The 20463-nt window shown below is 55.3% G+C and overlaps 1 protein-coding gene and 1 long non-coding RNA gene across 8 annotated transcripts in view; one reads left to right on the top strand and one right to left on the bottom strand.

Annotated features, from left to right (window-relative positions):
- Window positions 1-9886: 9886 nt before the first annotated feature.
- LOC106148158 lies at window positions 9887-17476 on the top strand. The gene is made up of 3 exons (XR_001233338.1): window positions 9887-10304; window positions 13520-13659; window positions 13890-17476. It is a non-coding gene; the product is annotated as an uncharacterized LOC106148158 (long non-coding RNA).
- Klf13 (Kruppel-like factor 13) overlaps window positions 14378-20463 on the bottom strand; it is a 49733-nt gene continuing 43647 nt past the window's right edge. For all 7 annotated transcript variants that reach the window (XM_005381671.2, XM_005381672.2, XM_013512596.1 and 4 more), the window contains exon 2: window positions 14378-19892. In XM_005381671.2, coding sequence (XP_005381728.1) covers window positions 19603-19892 — 290 coding nt within the window. In that variant the 3' untranslated portion in view covers window positions 14378-19602. The remainder of the gene's footprint in view (window positions 19893-20463) is intronic.

Genomic DNA, 20463 nt, shown 5'->3' with positions numbered 1-20463 from the left:
GCCCGCAGGAGGTACTCAGCCACCTCTGGTCCGTCCCCAAGGTCCCTGCATCTCCGCACCAGCAGGCCAACCTGCCTGAGATTTTAGAGGAGCACAGGAAGTTCCGCGGAAACTGGACCTGGGAGGCTCATTGGACACGTCTGGATCTTTTTAGTCCTTTCTTTTTACAGAAAATGAAAAGAAAGCAGGGGCAGCCTGGGTTTCCAGGGTTGATCTTCAGGGTGACATCAGGCCTGGCCGCGGCACCAGCCCCTAAGAGCCTGCTGGGACATCCGGGCCCTCCCCAGACTTCCTGAAACTGTTTAACAAGCCTTGCAGAAGCCGCCAGTGCCCGTGAGGCTGGGCGCGCTCCTGGCTACAGCTCCCCTCTGCTCGCTCTGACCTGGTCTCCTCCAGATGCCCACCTGTCTCTTCCTCAGCTCTAAGGGCTGCTCCATTACAAGCCGCCCTAGAGCGGCCCTCAGCTGCCTTCTTTGTGGTTCCCAGACTTCCTGGTCATCTAAATGTCCCCCTTACTGATGGTGAGACTCAGGTGGGTGAGTAATGGTGGGGTCAAACCACACCTCGTGCCCACAGGTTGCCTACCCGCATACCCTGGCCCTCCTTCCAGTGCTGATGGCATAGATGCCCTTTCATGGTCCGTCCTAGTCCCCACCCAACGAACCGTGCTGACAGTGTGAGCCGGGTCACTCAGGACCCAAAAGGCTGCAGAAGCTGCCTTGCCCTACCCCAAACTCTGGGCAGAACCCTCCACATCCCTCGCTGGCCCCGCCCAGTCGCTGACCCTCTGTGTTCCCGTACACCGCCAGCACCTGCCCCCACACCAGTGACGCCCTTAGCCCTCCCACTCTACCCAGGGATGACCCTGCGAGTGTGCTGGGTCTCTTCGTGTCTTTTGCTTTGGCGCAGCACCACTCCCCTCCCTGACAAAGCCCCGTCCGCCCTGAGGGCAGTCTTATTCCATCTGCTGTCACCATGACAGAATACCGGAGACAGGGTGATTTACGAAGAATAGACGCTTACATGGTTTTGGAGGCTGAGGAGTCCCAGACCCTGGCTCCAGCCTCTGGGGAGTATCTTCATGCTGCATTGTCACATGGCAGAGGGTACCACATGGCAAGACAGGAAGCATGCCAGCTCAGGCCTTTGCTCTTGAACCACCACTAATGCCGCCTTGGAACCCCACGCTGATGACCTCATCTGATCCTGATTCCCTCCCAAAGACCCCGCCCCCAAGCTCATTAACATATGAATGTGGAGATTACATTCCCACACACATTCTGGAGGACAAACATTCAAACCACAGCGGAGAGTGATCCACACTCACTGCCTGTGTAGCCCGCCCACCCTCCTTCCCAGCGGGCCACAAGCCCAGGCAGGCACATGGGCTCGCATGAGTCAGAGACCCCGGCTCTGCTCCTAATGAGCGCCGGAACGCCGGCCAAGGGAGCGTGTGAGCCTGGGTTTCTCACCAGCAGAGCAAGGCTCCCACATGTTCTTCCTCATTCATGGACACCTGCTGGGGTACCAGACGCGCTTCAGGCAGGCACAGGGGAGAGGTTTGCATGCACTGAGTCCTCCGGTGGAGAAGACTGACGCCAACAGAAAGCAGAAAGACCAAAAATGCCAGACCATGGGGAAAGAAAGAAACAGGTTCAAAGAGCCCCAGGGGCTGCTTCAGGCCAAGGGGTCAGGAGCCTCTTGGACTCCAGCCTAGAGCCCCTCCTATATCCCAGGGACAGATGGAAAGCCTGGATGGCTGGTGGTGGTGGCGGAGGGGGCGGGATGAGCCACAGGGCTGCCAGAGCCAGGGTGCAGGGAGTGGGGGCGTTCAGAGAGACAGGATTGGCTTGGTGGAAATGAATAGAGGTGACGTTTTACCATGGATGGCTGTGGTTGGGTGGACTCAAGTCTCAGCCAGGAAGACGGACTGCTGGGGTCCAGAGCCTGTGGCTCCTGGGGACCCGGTCTAACTCCCTGTGCATCAGAGCAGGGGACAGAATTCCCTAAAATCCACTCCAACCTTTTATTCCATTCCCCTTCAATGGAAGATGGTAGAGGTCCTCAAAGGCCGTGTTTCGTGTACAAAATTCAGAGCTCACCTTATTTAGCATTTACAAATCTATAAATTCATGTTTAATTTATTAAAGTTACAAAGGTAAAAGCCTAGTTCTTCCTTATGCTTTTAAATTCAACTTCACCAAAGTTCTTTTATAAAGAAGCATAGCAAACTGTAACCATCACTTCCAGGGGACGAGGGAAACACTGATTTCTGTTTGGTCTGTCTGCATATTTGTTCTTTAAACCTCTTTAAAGATATTAAGCTGCATTTGTACACTGAACCTGTAATTGCATTTTAAGTCCTGCAGTAGTCTCAGCGGCAGAAAGAGTAGGGATACAGGAATGAATGAAAAGGAAAAGGAAAACCTTTAAATGCTCATTATAAATTTAGCACATTAAAATACGAAAAGTCGCCTGGCAAGCGCAAGGTCGTGAGTTCGATTCCCGGTACCAGAAAAAAAAAAAAAAAAAAAAAAACCCGAAAAGTCCAGTTCTGTAAGTGTTCCAATATTTTATAAGAATTTAGATTTCAAGTTAAAATTTCAAATCTGAGTTAATTACTTAAATGTAAGTAAATATTCGTTACAAGGCTGGCCTCTCGGTCTAACGGGCTGCCTTATCTTAAACAAGCCCAACTGTGCATGTTTAACACTGTTGAAATTGTGGCCTTGATTCTCATTAATGTTTGGATGAATGGCTCCATGAAGTTGTTACCCAAGACAATGTTAGAGTCACCTTTCCGAGGCATCTGGGGTTACATTCCCGGCTGAAGCACATATAATTTTGTGTCGCCCTTGCCTGGCACCCAGCCAGGAGGCTGAGCCTGTATCACAGTTGCTCTGCCAGCTCCTGCCACATGACAAGAGAGGGACAATCTTCCCTGTGACAAGAGGCAGGCATTAGGTCCCTTTGACTGTATCTGGGGACTCAAAAGGGTAGACTGTCCCCCCCCTTGTCATGTGGCAGTGAAGTGATTCTGATTTGTTATTACAAAATGAAATATCAAAACTGTACGAGAGTTAAAATGTGGACTCTAACCCTTAGGGCAGTGCAAAAGAAAACCACAGTAAGCTACCACTTCCTTCTGTTATGACGGCAATTATCAAACAAAGGAAAAGTGTTGGGGTGCTGTCAGTGGGGTGCAGAGTGGGTAGAAGGAAAGAGTCTAGTGGGTCCTCAAACAGTTAATCGCAGAATTACGAAGGACCAGTAATTCCACTGTGAGGTACGCACACAAGAGAAATGAAGGCCTGTGTTCCCACAGAAATGTACACAGAAATGTTTGGAGCAGTGTAATTGATTGATAATAATCAAAGAATAAAAACACCCATCAGTTGTTCAATGATTTTTTAAATTATATCCATATGCCATTATGATTCAGCCAAAAGTGAAGCACTGTACTAATAGTCTACAACTTGGATGAGACTTGAAAACACTGCGTTACACAAAAGAAACCAGATGCTAAAGGCCACTCTTCGTATGTTTCCGCGTATAGGAAATAATCAGAAGAAGCAAATCTGTAGAGACACAAGGTAAATGAGTGGTTGGCTGCTTAGGGCTGAGGGGAGTGGAACGGGACTAGGGCAGTACCGGACATCTTTCTGAAGGACCCTCTAAAATTAACTGTGGTGATGGCAGTGCGTGTCTGTGAGCGCACTAACATCTACTGGGGCGTGTAAATGAAATGGGTGAACCTGGATGATGTGTTGGTTATATCTCAATGAAGTTATAGAAGAAAATGTACCTGGAGATGTCCGCTTTCACCCCATCACCCCTGCCTCTATCCCAGGGCTTCTTTTTGCAAAAATAAGCAAAGCATAGATCAATCAATAGATCGATGAATGATAGATACATACAGGTATAATTTTTTAGTGTACTCTACCTTCGTACACAAGTCCTAGTGTCTTCTGTGTACTATTCAGCACCTCTTTGTTTTGCTTTGTTTTTTTTAAAAAAAAAAGTACCTCGTTAGGCAGGGTGGTGCACGTCTATAATCCCAGCACTTGGGAGGGTTGCTGCAAGCTTGAGGCCAGCCTAGGCTCCGTAGTGAGTTCAAGGCAGCGAGGATTACACAGCAAGACCCTGTCTCAAACAAACAAACAAGTGTACCTCACTGCTCTTTCAGTCTCTCATGCTGTTTTTTCTTTTTTGGCTGCAGGGGGAGGTCCAGGTGCTGGCCATGGAACATGCTGGCCTGGCGCATGCTAAACTCAAGCTCTGCACTGGGCCACACCCCAGCCACTTACTTTCCTTTCGACGGGTGCACAGTACTGCTCAGTGGGGATGACAGGCATCCCAAAATGCACCACAGGTGAACAGATGCAAACTCTGTCATGCCATCAAGGCAGGTCCCACTTGGATGACCTTGCACTGCATGCATGGCTGCCACTCTGGGCCAAACCTGCAGCATCGAGTAAGAAAGACAACAATTACTACTCATCCCCTTGGTGACCTTTCAGATCTTGGGGCAAACCGACAGATATGCCCTTGTATTAGTCACCTTTCTGGGGCTGGGACAAAGTACCTGATACCCGTTGCCTAAAAGAAGAAATTTGGGCTCAGAGTTCCATAGTGGACTGGCTACGAGGCAGGAACATCATGGCGGAAGGGAGCTGCCTACCTCACGGCTTCCGGGAAGCAGAGAACAAGGGAGGGACACGGGAAGAGAGGCAGAGAGCAAGGGGCCAGCGACTTGTAGAGTCGCTAAGGTTACGCCCGTGACCCACGCAGACACACCCAGAAGAGGGCCTTAGGCATCCCCCAGGCAGCTCTCAAACCAAAAGACCACCCTTCTGTGACGAGAACTCAGAGCCAGCCTCCTTCCTGTTTCCAAAACCATGCAGCTCCTCCTGGATGTTGGCATCTGCTTCTCTGCTTGAACTCTGGCCCCTGCCTTCCTGCCAGCCCCTCCCGGAGAGCCACGGGGCCTCCTGGCAGCTTCCTGGTTGCTGGGACCTTGGTAGCCACTTGCTGAGGCAGGCGCTGAAGTCTGCTCCTCACTCCCTGCAGGCCTCAGCTCAAATGCTACAACTGAGAGGCCTTCCCCGAACGCCAGCACCCATTCCCATTGCTCGGTTCCTGCGTGTCACCTCCTGGCCCCTGGGATCTCTGGGCACGTGGGCGGTCCAGCCCCTCCCAGCGCCCGCTGCCTCTGGGTCTCCTAAGCTCCTTTGCTCCTCCCCTTCCTGACTGGGCTCAACTTTGCTGTGCTTTGGGGTCACGGCTACAGCTGCTTCTGCTCTCACAGCCTGAAGAGAAAGCTCTGCCAGAGGCAGTGGGCAGTGCTTTCTGAGCCAGGCATTGGCTAGCTTGGCCTGGAAGGTGAGGCTGACACTAAGACGTGTTTCCATGGAGACCATGTTCCTGTTCTTGTTTCAAGGGCACACCGTGGGCCTGTACTCCCACAACAGCCTGCTTCACAGGTGAGGCGGAAACGGAGGATTACATGATTGCAGGGCTAAGGGAACAGCGCCTTGGCTGTGTCTGCCTGTGAGGGAAGTAGGCAGCGCAGGCCAAGCCCGCACTGTTCACCCCGGGCCCCGTCCTGGAGCCTGTCCTGGGGAGTCACCGTCACACAAGGTTGCTGCCAGTGATCCACCAGATTCCCAGAGCCAGGCACAGGGAACTCTGCGAGGTCAGAAAGACAGACTTCAGGGGCAGTGGCAACAACAGCAGCAGCAAGGCATCTCTGAGGGGGCCACCTCTGAGGTTCACAAACCGTTTCCCCCCATAAAGACAGCACAGTGGCTAGACCCACCCTGTGGGGTGCTGGAAATGGGGGGGATGCAGGAAGGAGGCAGGCCAGCACTTTTGGGGAGCTGGGATCCTTGAAACAGCCATGGGTCAGGGCCGGATCCACGGTCGTGGGGGCTGCTGCTATCCTGGGGCTGGAAGTGGAATACACTGGGGAGCTGTGACAGCTGGGGCGGGGCGGGGCGGGACTCCAAGGGGTGACATGTCGTCGGCCTGCACCTCCACAGGGGTCTCCCCACCTCCGGCCCTGACATCCCACACACCCTCCCAACCTAGGAATCTCAGCCTTCCGGGTTTCTGCAGAAAACTCCTCAAGGCAAGCAGTTCCTGAATTCCGAGAACTGCCTGGAGCCTCGGGAAGCTCTAGAAAGGCCTCCTGGCATGGTTTCCCTGCCCTCCGCCAGCCGTTCTCCCCATCCCCTCACCCTGTCCCTGGAGGCCCAAGACGGCTTGCACAGAGCATGATGTACAGCATCACCCACTGTCCCCCACAGCCCGGCTCACAGCCCCTCTGCGTCTCGCTGTATCTCACCTCCCCGTGGCCCCTCTCAGCACTCTGCGTCCCCACAGCGGCCCACACCCTCCCTCAGCTCCCCAGCCTCCCGCCAGCCCCTGGCTCACAGGGAGTCCTTCCCTGTCATGGCACCGGCAAGGGGCAGGACCAGTGCCCTGCTGAGGGGCCCGTGGGGACTCGCAGGGCACAGAGAGGCCAGGAAAGGCTTGGGTGGAATGCCACACGCGGTCTGCGCTTCAGAGGAGCAGCGAGATCTGAGTGAGGGAGCCGGTTTTTCCTCCAGGAGCAGAGCAGAGAGAGAGGGCCATGCCTGAAAGAACGACAGAAGGGGGAAGCCCAGCTCAGTAGATCCACCTTCAACTACCGTGGTTGCCACCAAGGAAGGATGTGGAAGAAGCAAAGTCAGCAACAAAAGATTTGAAGCAAACATTGGAGCTCCAAAGAGGTAGCCATCAGCCAGAGTGGCCCATAGAACACGGGAAGAAGGAGGATGAATGACTGCCCTTAGAAAGTGTATAGGCAAGGGCAGGCCGCCGGGCACGTGACAGATGCAGAGGGCAAACGTGAAACGATCGCCTCGCGGGCTGAGAACAACAGCGCGCTGGCCTTCGCACCTGTGGTGATGAGCGCAAGGTGACTGAGAAGTGATGTTGAACTTAGTGTTCTCTACTGGGCCAGATCCCCAACCAAGTATGGCGCAGAAGAATGTTTTCAGACCTCCAAGGCTACAGACAGGATAGGTAAAAACAAAGCCCACCTCCTATGCTCCTTTCTGGGGCCATTCCTGGAGGATGCACTCCAGCAAAGCGAGGAAGATATGGGTTTTGACTCCCGAGTGACCACCGAGGTGATAAGGGGAGTCCAGGCGCTACGTGCAGGCTCTGGGCTGGGGGAGCGGCCCGACGGGGGCAGAAGCCAGCAGGAGAGGAGGCCCTGGGAACAGAAAGGTGGGAAGGTGCAGAGGCACGTTGTTATTCTGGTAACCAGAGGAGGACAGACAAAAGCTGCAGAGAAAAAAATATAACAGAAGTTTCGACAGCAAACTAAAATGCGATATGAGTTTCAGCTGTGGATGGAGTGAAAAATGGACGCACCCATTTGTGCTTTTTTTTTTTTTTTTCAGAGACAGGGTTCTGCTATGCTGCCCAGTCCTCCCCTCCACTTCCTGAGTAGCAGGGACTATGGACCCCTGCCGCTGCACCGGGCTTTCAGTTAGCTCTTGATGCTGGGAATGCCTTCCCTGAGCCGTCCGAAGTGAGATCACAGGCAAGGCGATATGCACCGATCCCAAGCAGTGCAGTGACACGTGCGGTCAGCCCCTGCCGAAGCAATGGAATCTACTTTATTAGACACAAAGTTGGCCAGAGCCCCCCAAGGGGCCGGGAAGAGAGGACAGGCAGGGGGTCAAGACACGGAGCAAAGGTGGTGGGGCAGACGGGGAGTGAAAACACGTGTTTCCGAAAGGACAGAGAAGATCTATGGGATCTGGACACTCCCAGGGCACAGGGTGGAGAACGCAGGCGAGGCGGGAGGTAATCACCGCCTCCATCTTTCCTATCAGGAAGCCAGTATATTTTATATAGCACTCATAAAGCACGAAGCAGGAGGACAAGCCTTTTATTGAGGCTTAAGAGAATGATCAATGAAGTACAGTATTACAAACCAGAAAAGATAAAAATAGGCTTAACCCTGCGGTGGGGGCGCTGGTGTTGCGGAGGACGGAGTTGGAGGCAGGAGCGGGGAGAGACGTTCTGTCACTGGGTTTGTGGGTGGCATTTTTCAGAGCCTAGAGTTAAAGACCGGAATTCTTACATTTAAAAAGTAGTCCCAGTAATCAGATTACTTTCAGAGTCCCTGAACGTGCCCTCTCAGTACTCCATCACATGAATGCATCTTGCTGTTTAACTTCCTAAAGCCTTTGCTCAGCTGCTTTTGCAGTCATCGCCCAATGCATCCAGAACTTGCGCTCCCCACCATACTGTACTCAGGGAGGCAAAGCCCATCCCAGGGCTTACCCAGGGGCACAGTGCCAGGTAGGGAGAAGAACAGTAGCCGCCCACTGTGCTCGGGCCCTTCAGGTATGGGGCAGGTACCAACGCCTGCCCGCACCCTGGGCTGCGTCCTTCTCTCCTCTCAGATCAACGAGCCCTGCTCCTGTTTCAGAGTCTTCCCAGCAAGGAGTGCGGCCCCTTCCTCCTGGCTGTCCAGAGCAGTTCTATTTTTGTGTCATGTTTCTGGATGGCTTCTGTCCCAGCCCACACTGGGAGCCAAGTGCCAGACTCCCTGGCAGTGCCCTGCTTTGGAGCAAAGCTCTGCCTGGTGCAGGGAGCAGTCCAGCCACGGCCTGGTCACAGCCGCCTGCGCACGTCTCCGTCTGCACGCTTAGGGGATGGGCTACGCACCGGCCCAGACAGCCCGGGCGACACGGAGCAGCCCCGCCGGGGACCAGGTGAGGTTGTCAAATGTTTCCCACCTGAGTCAAACGGAGAAAGGGACAAACAAACCTGGTGCTGCACCACCCTGTTCTAATAGATCCTGCATAAATGCCGTGCTGCCAGCACCACTGGAGACTGCTAGGCCCTCTGAGCCATCTCGTCCTGACCTTGGCATTAACCCTCCCCACACGGTTTCGGATTCTTGGTCTGTGGGGTGTTCGTCAAACCTCCCCCCAAACGCGCGGTTTCTTATACTTGTTCTATAGGGTATGCGTCAGCTCGTGCCTTACACTGGGTGACTTGATCATTTGTTTCTCACAGTATAGAGACAGCAAGCCCAAGATCAAGGTGCCGGCAGAGCCAGTACCGGGTGTCCTCTGCCTCCTGGTTTGCAGAACGCCTCCATCCTGGTGTCCTCATGCGACCGGGATGTGAGTCCTATTCATGAGGATTATGAAACCCCGAGAACCACCCTCTGACCCAGTTATCCTCCCAGGCCCCTCCTCCCAATACCATCCCACTGGGGATTAGCTTTCACCATGTGAAGGGGAGGGAGGGTGGCACAGACTTCCGCCCACAGCAGGTGTGGCTGGCTACCTTTGGGGTGGCCTTGGGGGGATGCATCTGCTGCTGTGCAGGTGACCCTAGGGTGTATGTTCATCCCCAGGTGGACTCACACGGGCTGCCTCTGGGGCGAGTCCCCCTCACTGTCCCTAAGGTGTCCCATGGGGATGGGCGGGTGGCACACTGCACCAGTTTGCCTTTGGCAAACTGCTACCCCAAAATGCGATGGATGGGTTTTCCTGACACAAGTTCTACCTGACCAGGCTTGAAAATTTAGAACACCAAAACAAGTAAATAAAAGTCTTCAGTGTTTTTCACTATCTAAATATAACAAGAGCCTGAGTTCGTGTCTACCTTGTATCTCGTATCTTTTCTCTATGCACGTCTAAACGTAACATAATTATATAGTTACAGACACGTGTGTACACAATGTGATTCCACCTTGTGCATTGTTTTGCAACCTGATCTTTTCACTTGATACATTGGGTACTGGCAACACTGTTACACAGTTGATTGAACTGATCCCCTCCTCCTGGGCAGTTAAGCTGTCTTAAACATTTTGGTGTTTTTCTTTTAACTTTTTCCGTACTTAATATTTGCATGGCGGTATGCACAAGAATAGAGATAAAGGAGATTCGAGCTCCTCAGCTCTCCACCACCACCAGGACTAACCTGTTCCACGCGCTGACGCTGGCCGCGAGCACCTTTCCCAGCCCTGCGCCCCCTGAAAGGCTCCTCCCTCCTGGGTCTGGCTGTGTCTCCATTAGAATCCAGCTTTCCTCAGCCGCCAGCTGATCTTCCCAGAGTGGAAGGTCCACCCAGGAAGCTCCCCGAGCCGCGGCGAGGGCAGCACTGCCCAGCTCAGCCCAGGAAGGAGGCCACCATCCGCACAGACGCTGAGAATCCTGGCGAGTACGTCTACAGTGAGTGAGCAGAAGACAGACAGGAGGAAGGAGAAGCCCTGCTCATCAAAGCAAGTATGCAGTAACCGCTTTCCAAAATGGCCTCCCAAATCCATCAGCAGCCCCACGCCCACCCGCAGGGTCTGTGTTGGTGGCTGCTCCTGGGGGTGCAAGGAGAGCCTGCTGGTTATGCAGGTCACGTGGAGCGTGGTGATGGTTCTCACCTGGTGCTCCCGGAGAGTCCATAAGTGAGTCATGAGCCAGGTGTGAGGTTGGGAATGGAAGGCATTATTTGGGATGGAGATCACTGAAAACAAGGAGTCCTGGTAGCTAGGTAACAAGGCTGGTGAGGCTGTGGAGAAAAGAGAAGCCTTGCACCCTTTCTCGGGAAAGTAAATTAGCACAGTCGTTATGAAAAATGGCACAGCGGGTCCTTAGAAACTGAAAATAGGACCACTGTACCATCCAGCAACCCCCTCCGGGCACATATCAAAGGGAAACACAATCCATGTGTTGAGTTGCACTCCGGTGTTCATCGCAGCACTGCCCACAATAGCCAAAACGTGGAAGAAGCCAGGTGTCCATCAAGAAAATGGGGTGTGTACACACAGTGGAATACTATTCAGTCATAAAGAGGATTGAACCCGTTCATGTTTGACAACATAGCTGGAGCTGGAAGGCACTACGTTAAGGGAAATAAGCCAGACACAGCCTGATAAATACCACATGCTCTCAAGCATAGGTGGAATCTGAGGAGGTGGATCTCCTAGAGGCTGACAGCATAGGAGGGTGCGTACCAGAGGCTGGTGAGGGGACAGGGGAGGAGCAGCTGGGAGGCACTGGGCGGCAGGTACCATTTGGTGGGGAGACTGGCTCCTCACTCTGTTGCATAGGGGATGAATAGAACTAACGATGCAGTGGCTTTCTTTTTGCACTAGAAGAAAAGATTTTGAATGTTCTTACCACAAAACCCTGGGCAGAACATAGAGCACCCATGAACAGGTACAGTGGGGTCAATCAAAAGTTATAAGAGAAGAAGCCTTGGAGTTGGGGTCAGGAGACCCGGTACTGACTCTCACCTTGGGGTCAGCACCTGTGCTGCCGTCTGCTCCCAATCTCGGCCTGAGCTCAGCTCCTTTCTGATCAGCAGCGCCTAAGTTCTCACGGAAGCAGGATCCCGACTGTGAACCGTATGTGAGGGACTGAAATTGCATGCTCCTTACGAAGAGCGAATCCCAAAACCACTGCCCCGCCCTGTCCCACCTGTGGGAAAACTGTGTTCCAGGAAACTGGCCCCTTGGTGCAAAGGAGGTCGGGGACTGTTTCAGTTCGTTGCGCCCAGAAGGCGGCTCACTGAGCCCTGCACTTCTGTGCCTGCGGCTGCAGCTGCTGCCCTGATGCCTGCTCAGGACAGTGAGGAGAGGACATGCATGTGGGGACAGGAGGGGACACGATCCTGGGATACCCTACGGGCTAGGGGCAGCCACAGGGTGCTTACAAGAGGGGAAAAGGCAGTCAGAGGGAAGAGACAATGGCATCCTACTGTCTTCAAAGACAGACGAAGGGGACCACAAGCCAAGGCATGTAGGTGGCCTCTAAGAGACTCCAGGAGGAGCCAGCCTTATTGTTGGCTCTGGAGGACTCATTTTGGCCTTCTGATCTCCAGAGTTGTAAGAAATAAATGTGTGTTGCTTACACGCACTGTTGGTGGATGTTTGCTACAGAGCAATAGGAAACTAATCCAGGCCCTAGACTTCCAACACTGTCTTTTGCCCAAACTTGCCTGTCCTATGTCCTACCACTCGGAAGCACTGGTCCCTGGTCCACGACCGTGCAGGAATCTGGGCAGAGACAATGCCCCTGCGGGAGAAGCTGGGTGTCTTCCACTTAGGAGACCTCTGGCATGGTGCTAGTGGCAAGAACTGTGTCATAGCATGTATGCCGTTTGACTGACAGGATCAACCACTCATGTCCCCAGAATAAACGACACTGCCTAACCTGTTATTCAGGGCCCTCTGCAGTTGAGCCCAACCCATCAAGGACTGGTCCACATCCCAACAAGACTGAGAAAACTAGGAGGGTTATGTCCCAGTGAGTTCCCCTGGAAAACCATCCTGGCCCTTCCTTCGTCGATTAGCTGGGTCTCTCCCAGAACACATTTTCTTTCACGGCGTCCCTGCCGTGCTGTATTCAGTATCTGCTCCACTACTTTGGCAACCACGTGCTCACTGACAGTGCTGTGTCTTGCATATGGTTACAGGACATGGTATAGCTCGGGGGTGCAAGCTTTGCCGAGCTTGCATGAAGCCCTAGTTCCATCTCCAGGCCTGAAAAAAAAAATCCTGTAAAAATATCTCATCAGGTTTGAATACGGTTTGTCCTTCCAGAAACGCATGTTGAAGGGTCATCCCCACTGGGAGGTAGTAGGAGGTGGGAATCTGACCCGAGTAGTGTTCAGAGGTGGGGCTGATGGGCCTGGGCTGGAGTCACAAGGCTGGCGCCTCCATGACCGAACACTGGCACCTTCAGAAGCGATACACGTGTGCATGCACACACACACACGTTCCCGCCTCCCACCATGCGGTGCCCTCTGCTGCCTCCCGTGCCCCATGCAAGGCCACCAACAGACGAGGCCTCTCAGCAAACCTTCCCTTTCTAACCCGTGCAGTGTGTGCTACCGCGTCACTGACTGCAGCAAATGGGCCAGGACAAAGCGAAATCCCTCCTTAGGGAGGCGGGCACAGCGCGTGAGGCTCGCCAGGCTCTGCCCTCTGGGATGCCAGGAGCCTGCCTCCCTCCACCAGACGCCACCCCTCGCCAGGCTGGTGCACAGCCAGCTGCAGCACAGCAAGGACTGACCACACGTTTCACCCAAGTCCTGGGAAAAGTGCAGAGGGCGTTAGGCCCAGGGCCTCTCTGAAGCAGACTACTCAGGCGGGTCCCAGGCGTCCCACCAGCCACAGACCTCTCCTTGAACTGCTGTATTACTCTGCCCGCCTTTCTTCACCTTGTGCACAGGACAATGGGGAGAAAACGGGCTCTCTGGCATGCAGACACACTGATCAATCCGTTTACAAACACTGGGAAAGCCCATTGTTTGCTGAAGTGTCTTCTTCCTCCTGCAGTACGGGGACTCCTTGAGGTCTCAGGAGCCCCCCAGTTCCTGAGGTTGGGGGCCCACGAGCGCTGGGCCCTCAGTCTCCCGGAAAGGAACCCCAGCAGGAACTCAGCCCCTTCCAAATCTCGGCAAGGACGTCATGACTGACAGGATGCTGTTTATTTCCTGTTAGTATTTCTCACACCTCCCTGCACACTACGCCAGTGGACCCAACCTGTGGCTGCTGCTGTCGAGAAGCGCCTGAGCAAGAAGGCAGAATAGCGGCTGCACTGCGGAGTCAGAGTCTGGGGAAAACTGCAGCCGCTTCAGTTGGTAAAGATGGGCATTTTCTATCTGAGCAGGGCTTTGGAAGGGCGGGTGCTTCTGGGCATTGCCACAGTGTCAGGTGGAGGTGCACCCCAAAGGTTCCTGCGGTAAAGGCTTGCTCCCTGCTGCTACGGAGGTGGGCGCCCTGTAAGAGGTGAGGGGGGAGGCATGTCTGGGTGGGGGGTTGCCTGGAACAGGACAGAGGGACCCAGTCCTCCTCTGCTTTTTCACTGCAGCCATGAGATGAACGGCTCTACCCTGCTCCTCTCTCCATGATGTGCCGCCTCGATGCGGGCCAGAGCAGCAGCAACTTGCGAGGCACTGGAACCTCCGAGGCTGTGAGCAGAGAACCAGCCTTTTTTCCTCACAGGCTGGCGATCTCAGGTGCTTGCTAGAGCGGCAGAGGCGACTGACGAAGGGGACTGGCCGCGTGCTCTGTTCCCCGGGCGGACCTGTGGTCTCCACCTCCCCCTGCCCGTGTCCTGGGAACGTGAAGAGCTGAGATGGGCTCCGCAGGCAGGAGGGGTCAGGAGACGGCCCGCCCCCAGCCCTGTGCCCTCAGCTTCACTGCCAGCCTTCCTGGATGAGACCCGTCGAGTCCCGGGTGGGAGTCTGCGCCTCTGGGCGAACTCCACGCTGAGCTTCACTTCCGTCTCAGCTCCTTCCCCTCCCAGAGCCTCTCCGCAGGACACGCCTTTCCAAGAACCAGCTCTGGCAAGTAAAATAATGAATCATAAACTTTATTTCCAAATGTAAACGTCACTAAACATGCATACATGTTAAAACAATAAAATTTACAATTTCATTAATTTTTTTTCTTTTTGCATAGGACATCATTACAATATAGAATCTATGCCTTACAAAATACATACAAAGTTTTCTCTCAGCAAGCCAAGGCCAGATTGGGAACTGTACAACTGTAATACTTCACTGTAGTGATCCAGGAAAGATGGAACGTGGCCTCTGGAAGCATGGTGGGGAGCTGGTTAAAAAGAAAAGAAAGAAGTTCCTACAGAGAAGGAAAACGTGAACTCGATGGAAATGGTCGTGGACCCTTGGATTCTGCCTTGGGATTTTGGCAAAGGATTCCAGATAGGCCCCACCAGTGGGTCTGGACGGGGAGGGGTTGCCTGGGCGAAACCAACACAACCACAACGCAAAACCCCAGCGCTGCTGCAAGCCCTGAACCAGACAACGCACTATCACCCAGCAGAGCCTGCTGCTGCCCCTGCGGGCTGATGAGGCCCTAGCACTGTGGACCTGCAAGTCTCTCCGGGGGGAGGGCGGGTAACAGTCTCCTACCCAGAAGCAGGCAGGAAGAGGCCCCAGGGTCAGGACGCCCCGCAGTATCTAAACCACACCGGAAAGCGGCCACCTTCTCCTTTGGGGGGTGTCTGGCAACCCTGGGGAGGAATCCTCCAAGTACAGGCCGTGGGCTATTCAGGATGGACCACCTGACCTGCGGTGGCCTTCTTGAACACATTCAGCTCACGCACGAGGCTTCCAAATGCGCACGGCTGGCAGCTTATCAACAGGTCCCTGAGGAAGACATCAGGGGACCAGGGCTCCAGAGCCCCTGAGGAGCTGCACAGGAGCATGCCCCACCAATGGGCAACACACGCGGGGGCTGCTTCTCTCCCGTCCTCTTTAGTTTTAAACAAAAGTAGTAAAGTTTTAAAGCTGCATGAGAACAGAAGAGGCTGGGCAGGACCAGGGGGCTGCGCTGAAGTCCAGCAGCTCAGCAGGGGTCAGCAGAAACCAAGGGCAGCCTCCCTCTCCCGTGGTGACTGGGAGCTCGCGATTCCACTCTTCCGAGGGACGAGGGCCGGGGTGGCCAGCAGAAGGGAGGGCCGCTCCCTCAATGGTGCTCAGGCATTACTCAGTAGTAAGCTGGATTGTGCGTCCAAATTCTGGTACAAAATTCTCTGGAATGTGTCCAGGACGAACCCTGGAAATCTTCCGAATCAGGAAAGTTAGTCAGAGGATTTGGACCTTCCTGGGGCCATCCAGATCTCAAAACCCGTCAGCCCACATCTGGATTTTAGCTTTGGAAGACAGGGTCACCACATGTGGAAAAACTGGGCAGCAAAAGATGTAGGTAACCTACAAAGCATTTCTTGCTGACCGTGACGTGACCAACACTTCAAACCTTGAAACCTTCCAGCACTGTGCCTTTGACTGGATGACCTTTTAAAAATGGGTTAAAAAAATTCAGTGACACCTGTCGGAAGTTAAAATAATCAGGTTGCCTTGTAAACAAAGCCACAAGCAGGAGCTGAGGGACGAGGCCACGCTGCTGCTCAGATCCCGTCTGCCTAGTGGGCGGCTCCCTGCCCCGCAGAGACCCCGGGTGAGGTCCCAGGAAGTGGGACTACCCTGCGCAGTCCATCTTAGCACCTGCTTCTGGCAAGAAAGAGGCTGGGTCTCCCGGACACACCGGGCTGGGAGGCAGAAGTCTTCACGGAGACGGTGGCTCTGCCACGCCTCCCCTGGGACCAGTCAGCCATCAGCCCTCCGTGCTGGTCCCCACCCCGAGCCACTTGTCACTGGTCTGAGCCATCGTCCAGGGCACGGTGAGGCCTGGGGTCACCAGGGTTTAGATGTTCGCACCGAGAGGCTGCACCGCGGCAAGTCCCGCCCCCGCCCCCGAGCAGGGCCGCACGGGGACTTGTAGGGTGGGATGGGGATCTTGTACCTCAAGTCTTGTGGATGGGAGGTGTGGCGGGGTGCAGCTCGGGCACCTCCAGCACCACGTTCCCTACCCATCACTGCGTAGCACCCGTCAGGAGGGGACCCCAGCACCCTCTATGTTTCTGTATGGCTGCGGGACTCAGGAGGCATTTGGGGGTTGACAACTGCTCCCCTAATATGGCTGACACTAAGAGGGGTTTTATGGTCTGGGACACCAGCCCCTCGATGGCTGGTCCAGAATCACTCCTGAACCTTTGCAGTGGCTCTCTCCCTCCACTTAGGCACCTTCCATTTTGAGATTTCTGCCTCCTCGGCCCATTAGAATTAAAGTCTGCCCCCAAACATAGGTTTGACTTTTCACTATGATTTCCAGGAGCCCCTTGGGTTCCTTAATCCCACTTCCACCTATTAGACTGAAACCAGCAAGCCTGGCCATAAACCACAACAACGAAAGCCTCTGCGGCAGACCCAGGCTGGGAAGACACTGCATCTCAGCAGGCAACCCTCCTTTCACGATGAGATGGAACCCTGCCGCGAGAACCCTTTAGAACTGAGCCTGAGATTCCTGGGTCCCCCCACCCCCACCCCGTGATGAGATGAATTTAAACCTCAGATGATCCTGGAGGGTGCAGCGGGGCTCCCGGGGGATTCCCTCCAGGTGCCCTGTCCCCATTTCCCAGCCAGACGAGGCTGGAGGACCGCACCCTGCCATTAAGGAGAACTGCCCTGGGAGTGAAGACACACTCATCTGCCAAAAGCAGCCGGCGCCTGCATATTTCTGTTTTAAGGCAACGTTACCCTTCCATCTATCAGACGGAACAGCCCTGGGTCGTTTCGAGGAAAAATTAAATTAAGTGCTTTCTTTGGAAACAGCCTACGCCCACCTGCCCTCCCCCACCCCCCACCCCACTCTAAAACAAACCAGCTCTTTCTTTTATTCCAAGGTGAATGGGTTTAGAGTCCTTTTCCCCGCTTCCTACGTGGAGCTGAAAACCTCCTTCTGTGACGCTGTGGGCAGATCACAGCAGACGCCTGGCTCCTGCGACGAGCACTGCTGGCTCCCTCTGCTGCCTTCAGAACCATAGATGTGGGTGCACCAAAGGACTTTGGAATAAAATTCCTGAACCTGGAATGTAAATTCCTGAGACGTGAAATGTGTTCAGAGTGCGGCCTTCCCTGCCTCACACAGAAACAGCTTTGGAGGGACCTCACTTTGGAACTGGGCATGAAGCTGTCACACCCCAAGCACCCAGGGCTCTCTCCACTCACGGTCCCCACCACATATTCCACTCTCTCTCCCAGACTAAATGCAAGCTGGGCTGCCACCGTGCCCCACAGCACCAGGGCAGCCAGCTCTGCATCCAGCCGGATCGCCCCGCCCCACCCGTCCCACCCACAGCAGAATAATGCCACAGCCTCACTCAGTACCCACCACTCTGCAACTCAGCAATCACGACATTACATTAGCCATTCCCAGCTGACACAGTAGTTACGATGGGTACCGAGGGTGCCACAGATGGCACACTGCCACCTGCGCAGCGGCTGCAGACAGATGGCCCATCTTCTGGAGCTGGCTCCACCCAGCAGCCACGGCTACCAGCCCTGGCTGGGTGTGGATCCCCAGGTTTTTCTGCGCAGCACCCCACATCGTGTGAGTGATGGGGGTGGAAGTGGAATGGCTACAACCAAGGCACTCTGGACCCAGGAAGCCCATCTATGGCCCTCTGAGTCCCAAGGGTCGTTCCTCCTCATCTAAGTGAGAGGTCTCTGCAAGACACCCAGTCCTTCTCTATAACGCATGCGTGTACACACACACACACACACACACACACACACACACACACGCAGTTCTGTGGCCTTGCGTTTGCAGGCCTTGACTCTCTGGAGGAATGGAAGGCAGTGCCTGGGCCGCGAGGCGCTGGGGCGGACACTCCAGGGTCCGTGGAGCTTACGGGAGCTCGGCCTCACTGCCCTGGTTTGACCTCAGCCCAGCCCTGGCCGGGACTCCAGGCCATGTGCCCCAGCTCTCTGCTTCTCCTCTCCTCCCAGGAGAGGGGCTCCCAGGCGGGGTGGGCAGAAGCCGGAGGGACAGGGAGGAGTGATCCAGGCGACAGCGAGAAGGTGGAGGTTTGCTAAGTCCACACTGGGGTCACTGAGGGTCTGAGAAAAGCGTTCTCCACAACTTTCCGGCCGGAGTTCTCTGAGGAGGAAACAGAACACACACTCTCCACCGCACTTTCCACCACAGCGCTGCACCACTCCTGAAAAAGGACAGTCACAAGTTCTGGCCTGTGCCTCCCGAGCGGTCTCTGAGAAGTGCTGCCGGACTGGCGAGACAGCGTAACGGCCTCGCCCATGGCTTCACAGAGGGACCTCCACAGCCACAGCGCGTGGGAGAGACCAGAAGTGCACACGCCAACACCTTCCAAAATCTTTGCAAAGACCACAATTCCCAGGCCTGATTTTCCAGTCAGAAAGTACGGAACCACCACGAAGGGGGCCTGGGTGGGTGGCACCCAGGCTCTGCCTCTCGCAGGTCTTAGGGAGCAATGGTCTGTTTCCGGTTCCCCAAGGCCTGGGGAGAGGACCTGTGGCGGCCGGGAGCGAGACAGCGAGGCCAGTCAGGCGAGGCCGGGGCCTCTCTCCACAGTCCTCCAGGTCGAGTCGTGGCTTAAGGCATCCCTCAGAGGTGGCCTGTCCCTCAGGCCTGTGTGTGTCCTGAGCCAGGCTCATGGGGCAAGGACGGAGGCCTGGAGGTGGGAAGGAGACCAGGCCTTGCCACCTGCGTCAGTAACCACGTCTGCTCCCAGAGGCCAGCGACCGACCCAGGACAGGACACTGGTCAGCCTGCTCTGTCCCGGTGTGTCCCCAAACCCGGTGGAAAACTCCAGAGTGCAAATCTATGTACAGAGTAAGGCGGCAGGAAGGGGTGCCCTCGCTGACCTCGTGGAACATGTCCATCCCTGAGTAAGGGGTTCAACACCACTGTATCTCGACTTCGTGGGTATCACTATTTGTGCAATTTGTGGACGGTGGGGGGTTTTTTTGATTTTTTTTTTTTTTTTTTTTTTACAAACTGACATTGACACCTGAGGTGAAGAAAAGTGTTTTTTCATGGACTTTTCACCAAGTTCTCACTCTGCTTTTTTAGTACAAAAGGAAGGGCGGGGACTGACGCGAGGCGGAGGAGGACAGAGGAGGAAGAGCGGCTGCTCATGGCTGTGGTCGGGCAGGGTCCCGGTCCCGGGCGCCGGCCGCTCAAGGCGAGCTGGCCGGGCTGATGGTCGGGCTGCTGGCGTCGGAGCGGCTGTAGTCGCTGAGCGAGCCGGTCCGCGAGCCCCCGCTGCGCCGCTGCAGCATGCCGGGGTGGAAGTTGGCGTGGCGCCGCGCGTGCTTCGTCAGGTGGTCGCTGCGCATGAAGCGCTTCTCGCAGATGGGGCAGCTGAACTTCTTCTCGCCCGTGTGCGTGCGGTAGTGCCGCGCCAGCTCGTCCGAGCGCGCGAACTTCTTGTTACACTCCTGCCAGCTGCAGGCGAAGGGCCGCTCACCTGCGGGGACAGGGGACAGGGTCAGCATCGGTCCCGGCACTGCCCAGGGCCCCCAGGCCTGCTGGGTCTGGCCCCTCCCTCCCTCGGACACCTGCGCACCATCCCAGGAAGGCCCCTACCCTACCTGCATCCCTCAGCCACCCCACTTCTCAGCCCGCACACCCACACCCCTCTCTGCCATCTCCTTCAGCAAATCCATCAGGGCAGGGGTGAGGTGGGCCCTGGCCTCCTGCACACCCCAACGTGGAAGCAGGTGACAGCTCCCAGGACCCAGGTGAGGCCGCAGGGGCCAGGGGGTGGGTCCGCCCAGCGTGCTGCCTAGACCCCTGGAGGGAGTCAGACAAATCCCCACCTGCGCCCTGCCAGAGTCCTGACCTCAGGCTCTCTGGTCTGTAACTCGGGGTGTGTGTGTGTAACATGAGACATTTCCAGCGCCTGAGACTGGACAGCACACCAGCCTGCCGCTCCTCTTCAACTGGAGCCCCAACATGGGCAGCCACACGGCCAGCTGAGGGGACCACGCCAGGCTCCAACAGACCCCAGCATGGCGACAGGCACTGATGCTGGCCTT

This window comes from Chinchilla lanigera, unplaced genomic scaffold (assembly GCF_000276665.1).
Source record: "Chinchilla lanigera isolate Chin_1 unplaced genomic scaffold, ChiLan1.0 scaffold00015, whole genome shotgun sequence".
NCBI lineage: Eukaryota > Metazoa > Chordata > Mammalia > Rodentia > Chinchillidae > Chinchilla > Chinchilla lanigera.
The sequence above is the reverse complement of the archived record's forward strand: the minus strand, read 5'-3'. Positions and strand labels throughout refer to the sequence as shown.